This window comes from Liolophura sinensis, chromosome 10, assembly GCF_032854445.1.
Source record: "Liolophura sinensis isolate JHLJ2023 chromosome 10, CUHK_Ljap_v2, whole genome shotgun sequence".
NCBI classification, from domain to species: Eukaryota; Metazoa; Mollusca; class Polyplacophora; order Chitonida; family Chitonidae; genus Liolophura; species Liolophura sinensis.
The window spans coordinates 10,342,180-10,356,875 of NC_088304.1; the positions used below are offsets into that span (position 1 = coordinate 10,342,180).

At 40.3% G+C, this 14,696-nt stretch overlaps 1 protein-coding gene and 2 non-coding genes across 3 annotated transcripts; all 3 read left to right on the forward strand.

Annotated features, from left to right (window-relative positions):
• Window positions 1-246: 246 nt before the first annotated feature.
• Window positions 247-14,521, forward strand: LOC135476866 (uncharacterized). Its single transcript, XM_064757010.1, has 14 exons — window positions 247-372; window positions 1,910-2,030; window positions 2,448-2,518; window positions 2,996-3,075; window positions 3,307-3,416; window positions 4,587-4,637; window positions 5,215-5,293; window positions 6,082-6,164; window positions 6,903-7,052; window positions 7,324-7,438; window positions 9,251-9,415; window positions 10,099-10,245; window positions 12,295-12,969; window positions 14,274-14,521. The coding sequence occupies exons 1-14, from the start codon at window positions 318-320 to the stop codon at window positions 14,349-14,351; spliced, it is 1,980 nt and encodes a 659-aa protein (XP_064613080.1). The 5' UTR covers window positions 247-317; the 3' UTR covers window positions 14,352-14,521.
• Window positions 3,662-3,732, forward strand: LOC135477300 (small nucleolar RNA SNORD31). The gene has a single exon (XR_010445186.1). It is a non-coding gene; the product is annotated as a small nucleolar RNA SNORD31 (small nucleolar RNA).
• On the forward strand, window positions 9,776-9,848 carry LOC135477303 (small nucleolar RNA SNORD31). Its single transcript, XR_010445189.1, has one exon. It is a non-coding gene; the product is annotated as a small nucleolar RNA SNORD31 (small nucleolar RNA).
• Window positions 14,522-14,696: the final 175 nt, after the last annotated feature.

Genomic DNA, 14,696 nt, shown 5'->3' on the forward strand with positions numbered 1-14,696 from the left:
TCAACTAGGCCAGGTCATACTCGCAGTTTCGTATAAAATATTATGCAAACATCTTGGAATTTTTATATTGGCGTGTTTTTACTACATTTTACAAATATTTATGTGGAGATCAAGTAAAATGACGTCTAAAAAACTACATTAACTTCAATTTACTCTAAATATATTCAATTCGCATTTGACCTTTATTACAATCTTACAGATAGCCAATCAAAAATCGGTTTCTTCAAGCTTTGGTTCGAACATTGGTCTCAGCAGCACGTGGTGAAGAAATCAGAGGACACAAAGTTTGCGTCATTCGGAACAAATTGTTTCACAAAATGGAAAAGAAAGCTCATAAATTTGTTGCTTTACTTGCCAAGAAATTTACTGATGGTAGGACTCTTGTAATGTAACCGAATTAATACAGGAAAACTCACCACCGTCCGTCTAGACGACGGGAAATTTTGTCGGGACCAAAATAACTTCTGATGACTTCGACTGTTCAGATAGAAAATGAAAGTGATTCTGAAATACGGAATAAATGTTAAACTCTCTCAAGGGTAACATTTGTAAAGAGAACATGCACAAAATGAACAGTCGAAGTGAAAAAGTGAAGAACAAGCCGCAGCGCGAACAGAAAATACTGCCTACGTTAAAATTCAAGTGTGAATTTAGTGATAAATTTTATTTGCCATTTTACTCCTTGTCTTTGATTTTATATTATCTTGCCGGGGGGAAGGGGTCAGGGTGTAAAGTGGAGGTTATAGTGTATTATCAGTGTTACCCTCTACAATCATGATGGTAGAGATCATTCTAGGGTGTGAAATGTGACCAAATATGTGTGAGTAACATCACTTTAATACGTGTAGAATCTTCACACACTTTCCTCGCTTGGCGTTCAGCATGAAGGGGATAGTGCAACAACTGGTTGACCCGTAGCAGTATAATGGTTTGGCGGGATGGCTTACTTGCCTTTGGCAAGGCGTCTCAGTGAAGCAGCACTAGAAAAAAGAGTGGTGGAAATCTGTGCTGCAACAAGGAGGCACACTACATGCACTCTAAGGATTCCTTTGTCATCATATGACTGAAAAATTGTTAAGTACGACCTTAAACCCAAGCACTCACTCACTCTCAACACACTTTGGTTTGTGAAGAGGGATCTTAACTTTTCTTGCAATTTGATTCATTTATATATTTAATTGGTGTTTCACACCGTACTCAAGAATATCTCACTTATATGACGGTTACCAGCATTATGATGCTAGGAAACCTGGTAGAGTTTGGAGGAAACCTAAGACCATCCACAGGTTGCTGGAAATTTGTGTTTGTGAAGATCAGAATACTGGCAGTTAACAGAGTATTTAAGGTTCAATGCTGACTACAATCTGCTGCAAGACGTGCGACGTGTGACCATGTGACGGAGAAACTCTGTAACAATAATACATGATGTGTAATAACTCAGATTAGTGGGAAATGTGTGGCACAGTTGATTTTTTTCAGTTAAAGACAAAGTTGAATATTTGTAATCTGATCTGGAAAGACAAGGTTGAACGGCAGCCATGTATAAGTTTTTAAGCCATGTGGAGGAAATTTGAAAATCCTCCAATGAAATACATGTAGGACCTAAATGTGTATTACAGACAAGTTTTGGCGAACTTTAGGTCAAGTATGTTATCGTGTATTTTACCTATTAAAACTGAAAAACATTGACTTCATTTAAAATCTCCTGACATTTCTACGACTGTCAGTGGCTGTACAATGTTTCTCCAACATTGTGTTGCCTAGGAAATTAATGACATGACCTACATACAGTACACCTGTTAATAGGTGAGGTCCACTGGGTGTAGTTTCACACCTGAAAAACTAACCTTGCATGAAGCCATACCTGTTGTGATGAAGTCTGTTGACTTGTAATTTTTTATTTGTTCAGCTTGCCACAAAGACATTGACCACTTGGAAGTTTTCATGTTGGCAGTCAGCAACTTGAAGGAAGGAAGACTGAAATCAGAACTGCAGGGGAATTGTAGTAAATACCAGGAAAAGTTTGAAAGGTACAGCAGTGAATCCTTATAAGGTAGCGTTGGTCCAATGTGGGCTACTTGAATGCATTAGTATCTGTAGGGTATGGTGTCTTGTACTCTAATAACTGCGGTCTGGTTGTGGTGGCATCAGTGGCTAGTGTCCTTCACGTAACTGGTAAAACAAACATTTCAATTGTGCTTACGACAAATCGACAGACAAAAAGGTAACACAAGTGTCCTAAAACAGTGACACACTGCCATGGCAACTGCATTAGGTTATAAATGGAGTGCTCTCTGACGTTGGTTTATATCAAAGCTATCTCGGGCTACATTCAGTGTAAAACAAAAATCTGCATGAAGTGGACTGATGTGTGCTTTATTTAAAGGTGGCTCATTCCTTTAATCTGCAGAAATTCATTTTGATGTCGCTGGCTCTATTTATTACAGTGAGTTACAAGGCCTTAAGGCAGAAGATAGGAAGGTAGAAGTCAGCTCAGATGACACCAGCTTTGTGACAAGTGAGTATGAAATAACTGAAATTGTTACACTGATATATAGATTTTGTTATTTTTATGTGGTAGAAGTTATAAGTTACTGTCAGATTTGGACATGAAAATTCATTAATTTTTGTTTTGAAATACCTGTGGCCCTGCCCAGTTCTTTAGCCTGAGATTTCTCAGACTTCAGGCCAAGTTTTGTTTGGCCAATGATGGCCACAAACCCACGTCAAAAGCATGCTCCAGTTTAAAAAGTGGAGGCAGTTGTGGCATTTGTGAACTGCATCTAGTTTTTAAATAGAATGTGTGCTTTGACATTGGTTTGGGGCCATCCTTGGTCGAGCAAAATTTTTACCAAACCTAAGGTCTCTGCAATCTCAAACCATAAGTTCCCCAAACCGTAGACAATAAACCTCCCCCCCACCCCCCCTGTCTAACACAACCATGGCTTCCCTTCAGCATAACCTGTGTATCATAAATCGTTGTTCGTTGTTGCAGGATGCCATAGAGTGGCAGACAGACTCGAACACATGATGCTTAACAGTTCTGAGCTACAGCAGTGGGTAGAAACTGTGAAGGTGAGAACTGACATTTAGTCACAAATAGCTAAACGCAGCGCACAGTATTACTGAATACATTTAAGTAAAAAATGTCCAGAAAGTTCTGACTGTTGAAATCTGGATAAAAAGATTTTATCAATACTGCCAATTTGTCAGAAGTTATCGCTTCAATATTATTCCATTTACTATTAGATTTCTGATGATTTGATAAAATTTTTGAGTTGTTTTACATTTTTTTCTTTGTTGAAGAAGGAAGGTAACTCCAAACTAGACCACCCAGAGTTACGGGCCCTGTGTAGTTTGCTATGCTGCAGAGAGGATTACGTGTCTCTTGTTAACAGTATGTTTCTGATTCTGAGGTGAGCCTTGAAGGATTTCTATGCAGCTAGGCTGGAAATTAAGTAGCCTGCTGTGATGATGTCAACGGTGATAGCTGTCAAAGCAACTTTTCTTTGGGGGGGGGGGAGAGGGGGAGTGCCAGAATTGGGGACGCTAAGCTGATCTCACATTCCCATTATAGTAATAGACAGGTTATTAGGGAATAGAAAATATAAATCTATAATAAAAAATTTTTCTCATTCATTTGATATACCTTGCTTCATTTTGCTTAAATGATGAATTGTTTTGCCACCCCAGTCTGATTTCTCTGACTGAGCGTTAACATTCTGATCAGGTGCATTACACAGATAACTTTCAGCAGTCATTCTGGAAATTCCAAGTAGTAAAACCAGATCTTAAAGACAAAAAAATGTCGACGGGTTTTGTGTCAAGTGAATGTCCCATGTGAAAAGGTAGGATGTCAAAAGGTTTACCTGTTGATGGATCAACAGACAAATGAACTTTTTTCATTTATTTATTTATTTATTTGATTGGTATTTTATGCCGTACTGAAAAATATTTCACTTATACGATGGTGGCCAGCATTATGGTGGGAGGAAACTGGGCAAACCCACGACCATCCCCAAGCGAGGAAGCCAGCATGAGCTGGGGCCACATTGGTGAGAGGCTTCTGGGTCATTGAGCCACACTGAGGCTCACTCTAAGTATCTAAAAATGAGTAGTAACTGGTTAAACTTCAATTTTTTCACTTCCCTGTATTTCATTTGAAGAAGTAAGTACTATACCCAAATGTGTAATATATTGTCACAAATCAAAAGAAAATTAAAAAAAATAGACAAGCATTTCACACCACTTTTATGTATTGAATATTTAAATAGTTTAAGGGGCCTTCGTGGCCCGGTTGGTTACCGCGCTAGCCCAGCTTTATGACCCAGAAGAATCTCACCAATGCGGTCGCTGTGAGTTCAAGCCCATCTCATGATGGCTTCCTCTCCGGCCATAAGTGGGAAGGTCTGGCAACAACCTGCGGATGGTCGTGGGTTTCTCCCGGACTCTGCCTGGTTTCCTCCCACCATAATGCTGGCCACTGTCGTATAAGTGAAATATTCTTGAGTACGGCGTAAAACGCCAATCAAATAAATGAATAAATATATAGTTTAATACTGTTTCAAATGTTTTTATGATTACAGCAGTGTACAAGGTCACGTGGAGAGTTGTTTGGCAGACCAGGATAGGGCCAGGTATGCGACGTCCTGATGAAAGGAATCATGATGTGAATCACGGCATTGAATTACAGATGACTTACTTGCTTAAGGGGATTGTAAACCCAAGTTGATTCTAAATCACTAAGATTACAATCGCAATCCTAATTTAAAGTCAGCATCCTCTCGTACAAAGGATTGGTATTATGTGTTAGTCGTAAGTTATACTTATTTACTTATTTGATTAGGTGTTCAAAATTCAAAAGATTCAAAAGTAACGGACGATTACGTCTTTCCCGTTAATATGTATCTCATACTACAAGATTTTTTTTTTTTTTTTTGATTGTTGTTTTACGCCATACTCAAGAATATTTCACTTATATGACTGCGACCAGCATTATGGTGGCGTAAGTTGTAGTCAGAAGACACAATCCTTTCCTCCCATTTGTTACGATTACCTTACAATTCCTTTGTGCTGACGAAATAATTTATATTCACGATTAGTTATAAACTCATTTGTTTTGTTTACAATCGATTGTAGCTATTTTTTGTATTGTCCAACTAGAAAGAAGCTGAGATATATATATATATATCTTTTTTGGGGGGTTTGCTTCAGGGCTGTAAGGCTGCAGAGAGAACTACACACCATTCTGACATTCTTGTACATCAAACATGGGAATCTGAAGGGTAAAAAGGTATGTGGGTGTATTGTTTTTTTGTCTTATCTCATGCAAAATCTCTGTGAAACGGAACCTTGTCTTTCGCAGTGCCGCTGTGTTATGCAGTGCTGATCAGATATCATCACCCTGTGTTGATGTTGGTCTGCGACAGAGAGTCACAGCTGGCTTAAGCCCAAAATAGTGTTGAAAGTCAGGTTTAATAGTGCATAATGAAATTAATGACTGAAGACTTCATGTCACCAACTTTGGCGGACAAGTGATTCTGAAGTGTGGTTGGTCAGAGCAGGCTCCTGACTGTTGTGTTTCTACATAGAATGATTGTTACCTCTTTCTGAGTGCATTCTGAACATACTTTGTCAAGATGTGTTCACTGATCAGTGATAACCTAAAGATGTGAACAGTAAAATTTTGGTAGAAAATTGGGATTTATTTTCCACAATGGTAGTCTGTGTTAGTTTGTGGGGTAATTTGTCTTTAGTTGTTTAGCCAAAAGTTAAACATTTTGCAATATGTCAAGATAAACAATGTTGTGGCATGGGCCTTGGTTTACAAAATGTCTTAATTTGTAGATCTGCTGTCGCTGTGAGTTCAAATCCAGCTCATGCTGGCTTCTTCTCCGGCCGTAAGTGGGAAGGTCTGTCAGCAACCTGCGGATGGTCGTGGGTTCCCCCCGGTTTCCTCCCACCATAATTCCCACCGTTGTATAAGTGAGATATTCTTGAGTACAGCGTAAAACACCAATCGGATAAATAAATAAATACATAATTTGTTGATCAGATATGTTTGATTTTCATCTGTTGTAGCACATCCCAGGCAGGCAGAAATATGAAGACGTTCTTGCCTCGCTGCTCTCCCTTTATGTTGATCTTGTGCTCTTGACATCTAGGTAGGAATACTCTTTAAGTGTTTCATTTAGAAATGAATGACTGTCAAGAAAAAATGTAAACTATGGGGAATGTAAAACGTCTTATATAAATTAAATTGTCGGCTTCGGGGGCAGTAGATCTAGTGTCAATCCTGGGTTGGGTCACACTTAAGACCTTAAAAGATGAAGTTGAAACTTCCTCACTTGGCGTTCAGCATGAAGGGGATAGTGCAACGACTCGTTGACCCGTATCAGTATAATGGCTCGGGTGGGGTAGCTTACTTGCCTTTTGTAATTCGTCTCAGTGAAGCACTCTAGATAAAAGAGCGCTGGAAATCCGTCCTGCAACAAGGAGGCACATTACATGCACTATAAAGACATTGTTAAGTACTGTGTTAAACCCTAAACACTTACTCAATCCAAAAAACAAAAAAATTCTGGAGTTCAATATTGAACACCTCGTAGGATTTTGTTGTAAAGTAAAGTAATTACAAGAGATGTGTCTTTTATGTGTTAGACAACACCATTCCACTGACCGTTGCATATGCTCCACATATGCATACTAGACGAAGAACTCTTAGCTTACTTGCTAGAATTGAGCAAGGAACATCTCATCTTTGCCACTTGTGTCTAGCCAATGACCCAGCCTCTGTCTTTCATGCTAACCAGAGACAAACAGAGAGGCAGGTGTAAAAATCATTTCTGTTAAGGTGAGCTGTTTTTTAACAATAAATGTCTCAATTTTCTGTTTATCCTCAGATCATCTGAGACACCTGTCAAAGTTAGTAAGGAGCTGTGTAGTTTTGTGTTTCTTTTGCTGTCACCATGGCCAGCTCACGTTGTTGATGTTCTGATACAGAGTTCCCTCCCCTGCTCACCAGATGTCACCACAGTTCTACCACTGGCAAGGTAGGTGGTATACTATCAATATGCCTGTGATATTGCTGATGTGTTGCCGTAGTCTAATGTTTGCAGATGGGACAGGTGGTCAGTAACTTAGCAGAAGTCGGTGGTGTGGCCTAGAGTTATTCCCCTTGCCAACCAGACTGCAATTGTACAAGTGAAAAATTCTTAAACACGGTGTTGAACAGCAATCAGATAAATGAATCAGTTATTATGTTACCTTCGAGATTCATAGAAAACTATGCCATCTCATCTCTATGCCTGATTGTTCTTGCAGGAAATGTTTGAAGTCCCCGCCAATAAAACCTGACTGCAGGACTTACACAAAATACGTGGTTTGTTTGCGATCGATAGTGTCAGCATTAGGAGAGGAAGTGAAAGACATCTGTCAGGTATGTCATGCTCAAATTTTGATGGATTTTTTTCATCCTGATCAAGGGAGAAATCCTCCTATTCCATTAGAAAAACTTTCATCCCACAGTTAATCTTGATGTTGTAGAGACCTAGTAGAGGCTTGTCCTCTGCCGATCCAATCAAATTCCAGCTGATATTTAGTTGATAAGTGAAGTCTGATCTATCATTGGTTTATGTGGTGAAACGATTTTGATTGGCGCTACCATCTGATCTTATATTTTAGAGAAGCTAAGTTTGCTCTATCTCTTATTTTAATGATTTTGATTGACATTAATGGTTGACCTCTTTGACCAAAGACTCTCGGAAAGACTTGATGTAGATTTTTCTTCAGATTTTGTTAAAGTAGATCCCCAATGCTGCGTCTTCCAAACTGCAGATAGGTCGTTTTATGTCCCCTGAATCTATTCCGATTACTTACAACATTTGGTTATCAAACATCAGAAAGTTTCCACTATGATCGAGCCACCATGTGACATCACAGCGGTACATTCGCCATCTGAGGCTTCACTATGTGTACAACACAGAGAACATCAGACAAACGCTAAATGTGAGTTCAAGTCCAGCTCATGTCGGCTTCCTCTCTGGCCGTAAGTGGGAAGGTCTGCCAACAACCTGCGGATGGTCGTGGGTTTTCCCTGGGCTGTGCCCGGTTTCCTCCCGCCATAATGGTGTCCGCCGTCGTATAATTGAAATATTCTTGAGTATGGCGTAAATAAATAACTAAAACAAACGTTATACAGCGAGTTTCGAGATTATTCCATGTCCAAATGTGACTTGGAACTTCAATAATACAATGCAGGACACTTCAACGCCGTTGCCCTACAACGGCCACAAGGCTACAGAGTGGCCCTCCAGCTCAGTTCACAACTCACCTACAGGCCCTGCTGTCTGCATGTGATACCCCACAGCATGCCCTACCTCGAAGCCTGTAAGGGAAGCCCCAGACAAAATTTAAGTTGGCATTTCTATGTGTTACCAATTGCTGTTTTCATTCAATGTAATTCAGACCTTATCTATTTTTGCCGGTGATACTTTTTTTAAAACGTGAAAAAAAGACTAGCTTCATTGTTACTTTCACCTGTGTTGAGTGACGGATACTTTGAGTGTTGTCGCTGTAACTCACAATCAGCTGGCCGGCCTTCATGGGTCCTCGTGTCGCAGCAGGTATTGCTTGACTTGGCTATACTGACCAGGGTAAAATTTTGATTCATGGCATGAGGGCAGATCATTGCATTTGCAAGAGTTCAGGAATAAAACATAAGGCAAGTTATTTAGAAGAGAGTTGGAAACAGACCTGAAGCGACACAGATACTCAGCATCCGAAAACATGATGTTGTGGGACTCATGCTACTCATTCATATGGTATAGAGGCAAAATGTGATTTGGGTTACGTTCTCGGAAGTCGCAGTGTTCTCGGGTTATAGAGAAAACTGGATTATGATTTCTCAGTATGTACGATTTTGCTTAGTTTGGACTGCGATATCTTGGTTATGCAACATCACAAAGACAACAAGCTTTTAAAACTTAATGTGGGATACTTTATCGATGTGGGAAGGCCTGCCAGAAACCTGTGGATGGTCGTGGGTTTTCCCTGGGCTTTGCCCGGTTTCCTCACGCAGGCTGCCATCGTGTAAGTGAAATGTTCTTGAGTTCGCCGTAAAACATCAATCAGATGAACATTTGGGTTGGTGTTGTCTTCTCAAGTGACGAAGTTCAGCATGTTGTTGTTGTTGTGAGACATTTGCGCTTTGTGACAGTGGATGATCTGTTGTGTTGATGTTGTTTGGCAGGTGGCCAAATCTGTGAAAGCTCCAAAGTCTTACCTCAGCTGGCTGCGCGAGCAGAGAGAGGATCTTCTAGACAACTTGCCGGAGGACCGAAAGTTCAAAGGGCGTGTCATCACCCAATTTCTACTTCATGAAGCAGATGATGCTTTGATTGATGGGTTACTGGATGTAAGTAAAACTATCACTGGGTGACAGCAGAAAGTAATGTCAGAAAAAAAAAAAAAAAAACAAGCTGTGTGTTAACCTTTTTTTTTAACGATAATAGATATACATGTCTTCTCTTTCATTCCAAAATATGAAGAACATGATTTCTACAGACACACTGGCTTTGATGGTTAATGGATTGGCTCACTGTGACTGTCACGTCCTTGACCCAGGAGGTTGAGGGTTCAAATCCAGCTTGTGCTGTTTTGACAGGTCGGTTTAGTCGAGCCACTTTTGTTTTGTCCACTCGTAAACCAGACTGCCCTCATGTAAGCGAGAAAAAATACAGGACAGCAGAACGTACGTTATTTTATCTGAGACATATTTCTGAGTGATGAGGACTTTTACCGCCCCAGTCTGACCTTGTGCTGACTGATTGGATTTTCTCTGACAGAGTCTCTACTAAGTACTTTTTTCAGGGACTTTGTGATAAAATGTCAGTTCCATTCTTAGGGGCATTCAGATTGTGTTTTGAAGAACATTATTGCAGATCACTAGCATTCCACCAAAATGCGTGGATAAATCTTTGTGTCACAGCTTGTTACTGAAGTGTCAAAGGTCGGGGGTTTACTATTCAGAGTCCAGTTTCCTTCTCGTATAAAACTTATATATGTAGAACACAATGTACACAGGACTTGTTTTCACAGATTTTGACTGAAGAGCTCCCTGAAGCAAGGGAAGCCACTGAACAATCCGTGAGTGATGACCTTACCAAGCAGAAGAGTTTGGCTGAAGAAACCCCATCAGAGGATATGCCTCTGTTCTATGTGGACAAGAAAGGAAAGGATGATAAGGTAACTACTACTGCAGCATAGCACTCTGGTCACTGTGGTGCAAAGTAAGGCCGAGAAAAAAATGTCTTTTTGTCAAAAAATTTAGGGTAGGTAGCTAGGGATTTTTTTTTTTTACATCCAAGCGGAAGGCATACAGACAAATCGGAACTGATAAATCTCTGTTTTTACTGCTGGATGTAGCTGATCCTGTAATACAGATGTTGGATGTAGCTGATCCTGTAATACAGATGTTGGATGTAGCTGCTCCTGTAATACAGATGTTGGATGTAGCTGCTCCTGTAATACAGATCTATTACAATAGAAAATCCTTAGAACATTCCAATATGTGCCTTTGCTGGAAAGTTAGGGTATGAGCGACTAACTTGTTGTTTTATACCATAGTCAAGAGTATTTCCCTTTCATACAGTGAGCGAGTGCCTGGGGTTAAAGTCGTACTCAACAGTTTTTCAGTCATATGACGATGAAGGGATCCTTAGGGTGTATGTAATGTGCCTACTTGTTGGAGGACGGATTTCCATCGCTCTTTTGTCTAGTGCTGCTTCAATGAGACGACTTACCGAAGGCAAGTTAGCCTCCCTGCCCGAGCCATTATACCGATACTGCCAAACAGTCGTTGCACCATCCCCTTTATGCTGAACGCCTAGCGAGGAAGTTACAACTCCCTCTTTTAAAGTCTTAGGTGTAACTCCACCCAGGATTAATCCTGGATCTACCGCTATCCGGGCCAGTCACTTTAATACAAAACCACTCATCATTGGCAAGCCTGTAACAACTCCCCCATTTGAATTATACAGTGGTGAAGGGCAGGTCTCAAGTATTTTGTGAACTGGTGACACACAGACAAGGAAATTGCGACAGATAGGTGCTTGGATACGATGAGGACAGGAATGAAGTCCCAAAATGTTCAGGAATAAAATAGTGTGGGCCTACCAGTACCTGGACACTTTTGCAGAAGGGAGCCTTTTTTCTTTGTCCATCAGAACATCAAATGCCGTTCTAGGCGTGACCTTCGATGTGGAGTTCACCGAAGCCATATTCGCGTATTTCCACAACACAGATCAGACGGGAAAGGGAACGGGACAAAACTCAAATAAAATAATTTTATAAAAATAATTAGAATCAGGAGGAAAAAATAGGGTCGCTCGGGTGGCCAGGAACTCAACATATTTTCTTTTAGGCCTAATTGTGGGCATGATTGATTTATTTTACTTGAACAACAGTGACCAGCATTGTGGTGGGAGGAAACCAGGAAGAGCCAGGGGAAACCCACAACTATTCTATTTATTTATTTGATTGGTGTTTTACACTGTACTCAAGAATATTTCACTTATATGACGGCGGCCAGCATTATGGTGGGTGGAAACCGGGCACAGCCCATGGGAAACCCACGACCATCCGCAGGCTGCTGGCAGACCTTCCCCACAACTATTCTAAGCTTGCCGGCAGACCTTCCCACGTACGATTGGAGGGAAGGCAATCCGAGCACAGGAAGGCTATGTGAGAGGCTCCTGGGAAATTGTGTTAGGCCACAAAGTCCCTATAAGCTTGATTGCAGCTGTTCGGTCAATATTCCACAAAGCTTTTTTTGACTGAGTTGATTTACACTATAACTACCATGGTAACGTTTTTCTTAAACATATGTTGCCATGGTAGTTACTACCAACTGAGCTTACGTTTGATTTGTCAAGCCACACCAATATCCCTCAAGCGTAAATATGTCATCAGTTGTTTGCTGTAAGGCATTGTTGGTAAAAGCTGGGTTTATCCTGCGTTTGCTAAGTTAAGAGGGAGACCTTTGAATTGTGGATGCACAATTTGGCGCACAATGGTGATTATGTGGCAAAATAGCAGCAAAATTTAATAAAAACCCTGGAAAACTGCAACCAGATGATGAATAAAAAATGGCGCCTTCACGCTCAGGTTTTGCCCAGAATGCACCAGTGGAAATAAGCAGTGAGGTAATTATGGGTCAAGGCTATTGTTACTGAAAATGTCTGTCTTAGGTGTGTTTTATATGAACATCCTCAGTTCAGTTTTGTTTGTTTCCAGGGAAACCAGGGTGTGAAGAATGGCAATGAGGGTACGATGGGAGATAAAGATGGTTCGGAGGTCATCGAGGTCATTGAAGTTGACCTCTCTGGTTTTGACATGCAACCCAATGAGGATGCTTTGCTACATTTGAATGAAGACAGTGATCTGGATGATGTTGACGAAGGCAATGATTTGGATGACGTTGACAAAGGCCGTGATTTGGATGACATTGAGGAAGGCAATGATTTGGATGATGATAATGAAAGCAATGATTTAGTGATTGATGATGATGATAATGATGGTGATGGTGCACTGGCGATGAAAACGTATCTTAATGCAGCTGCTTGTGATGTTGATGATGGTGATGAAGACAGCGATGTGGAAGTTATAGACATAGCTGAAAATAAGGCTGATGACAGCGATATGGAAGTTATAGACATAGCTGAAAATAAGGCTGATGACAGCGATGTGGAAGTTATAGACATAGCTGAAAATAAGGCTGATGACAGCGATGTGGAAGGTATAGACATAGCTGAATATAAGGCTGATGACAGGGATGTTAAAGGGGATGATGCAGATGGCCTTGTGCATAAAGATAATAAGGATGTAGACAATGCAGACTGTGATTCTGATGACAGTAATGATGATGATGATGATAAAGCTGAAACCCAGTCTAGTGATGAAGATACTGCTGTAAGTGTTTCATACTGTACAGTTCACATTAACATTAAATGACAAGCCTGGAAATAGCTGGTGCAGGACAAAATGGCAAATCTTCCTGCTATTCGCTTCGATAAAAAAAGTTACACGTTATTTATTTGGCAGTTTTGTCTCGTACCAAATAGTTGGCTACAGTCCAAATGTATGTCCTTGTCTTCTGGGTTGGTTTTTTTTTTTTTTGTTTTCTAATTTTGTTGACAGAAAATTTCATTGCAGCATCTATAATCCTTCCGAAGCCCATGATCTTAGTTTGAAATGTGCTGAAATTTCTGTCGGTTTTTCTGCTATCAGCTGGCCATTTGCCAATGTTTCCTGGTTTGTATGCAGCTTTGAATACACAGAATGCCCTGTAATTGTGTAGGTGTACTCTGACTTCCTCTAGGAGAAATGTATTTCCAGAACCTTTGATAGTGTATATGTGAAAGCTGGCATGACTGATAAGACCATTTTACATTGCTTTAAGGTTGTATAACAGTAGAATATTTATTGCAAGATAGCCTGGAAAAGCGAGGAAAAAGCCTTGCAGTTTGAAATTTGTAAGGGTTTTGAATCCCTGGTGTTTCTGCCTCTGTCTTGCATTAGTACGTTTAACAGGTACATGTAAACCATATCACTGATCCATAAATATATAAATTTAAAAAGTTGAAGTGGACTATACAATATTTTGTCTTAGTGATGTTTCTGTGTGATGACCTTGTCTGACCTTGTGCTGACTGATTCAACTTTCTCTAGTCTAACCTCTATCTCAGACCTATTGTGGCAACTTTCTGTAATATAACCTCCTCTATCTCCGCCCTAGACTGGCAACTTTCTCTAATGTAACCTCCTCTATCTCCGCCCTAGACTGACAACTTTCTCTAATATAACCTCCTCTATCTCCACCCTAGACTGACAACTTTCTCTAATATAACCTCCTCTATCTCAGACCTAGACTGGCAACTTTCTCTAATATAACCTCTTCTATCTCATACTATACTGACAACTTTCTCTGATATAATCTCTATCTCAGACCTAGACTGGCAACTTTCTCTAATATAACCTCCTCTATCTCAGACCTATACTGGCTACTTTCTCTAATGTAACCACCTCTATCTCAGACCTAGACTGGCAACTTTCTCTAACATAACCTCTTCTTTCTCAGACCTAGACTGGCAACTTTCTCTAATATAACCTCCTCTATCTCAGACCTAGACTGGCAACTTTCTCTAATATAACCTCCTCTGTCTCAGACCCAGACTGGCAATAAACCATTAACAGCACTCTTGGTCTAATTTCAGTCAATCTGTTATGAAGTTCATCGATATTCACCTTCATCCCACCAGTTTGGCACACTCCTTAAATGGCGGTGCCTGTGAAACACTATACACGATGTAGGAAAGTTTGTCCGTTGATTGCCAAAGACCAGTGGTTTATTTCGGTCACTCTGGTGTACTTCACCTATCATTAATAGTCTGACCGCTTTCCTGCAAGTGAAATATTCTTTATTATTTGATTATTGTGTTTTTTTAGTAATACCAATCAATTTCAGACGGAAAGATACGTACCCAAATTCCTTCACATCCTCGCATATGAAAGAGAAACTTTCGAAGCCATTTTCGCTCATGTCAAATTTTGATTTTGGAGGCAAATCTACATTGGTTGGATTGGCCTATTCAGGGCTCATAAAAAATATGATTTTATCAGTCTGCACAGCATAATGC

Bases quoted from the DNA above. Each gene is read 5' to 3' on its own strand.
- LOC135476866 (XM_064757010.1), top strand. From the start codon at position 318: ATGGAAAAGAAAGCTCATAAATTTGTTGCTTTACTTGCCAAGAAATTT. The intron at 3,076-3,306 runs GTGAGAACTGAC...TCTTTGTTGAAG, and splicing joins AGTGGGTAGAAACTGTGAAG to AAGGAAGGTAACTCCAAACT. The intron at 5,294-6,081 runs GTATGTGGGTGT...CATCTGTTGTAG, and splicing joins GGAATCTGAAGGGTAAAAAG to CACATCCCAGGCAGGCAGAA.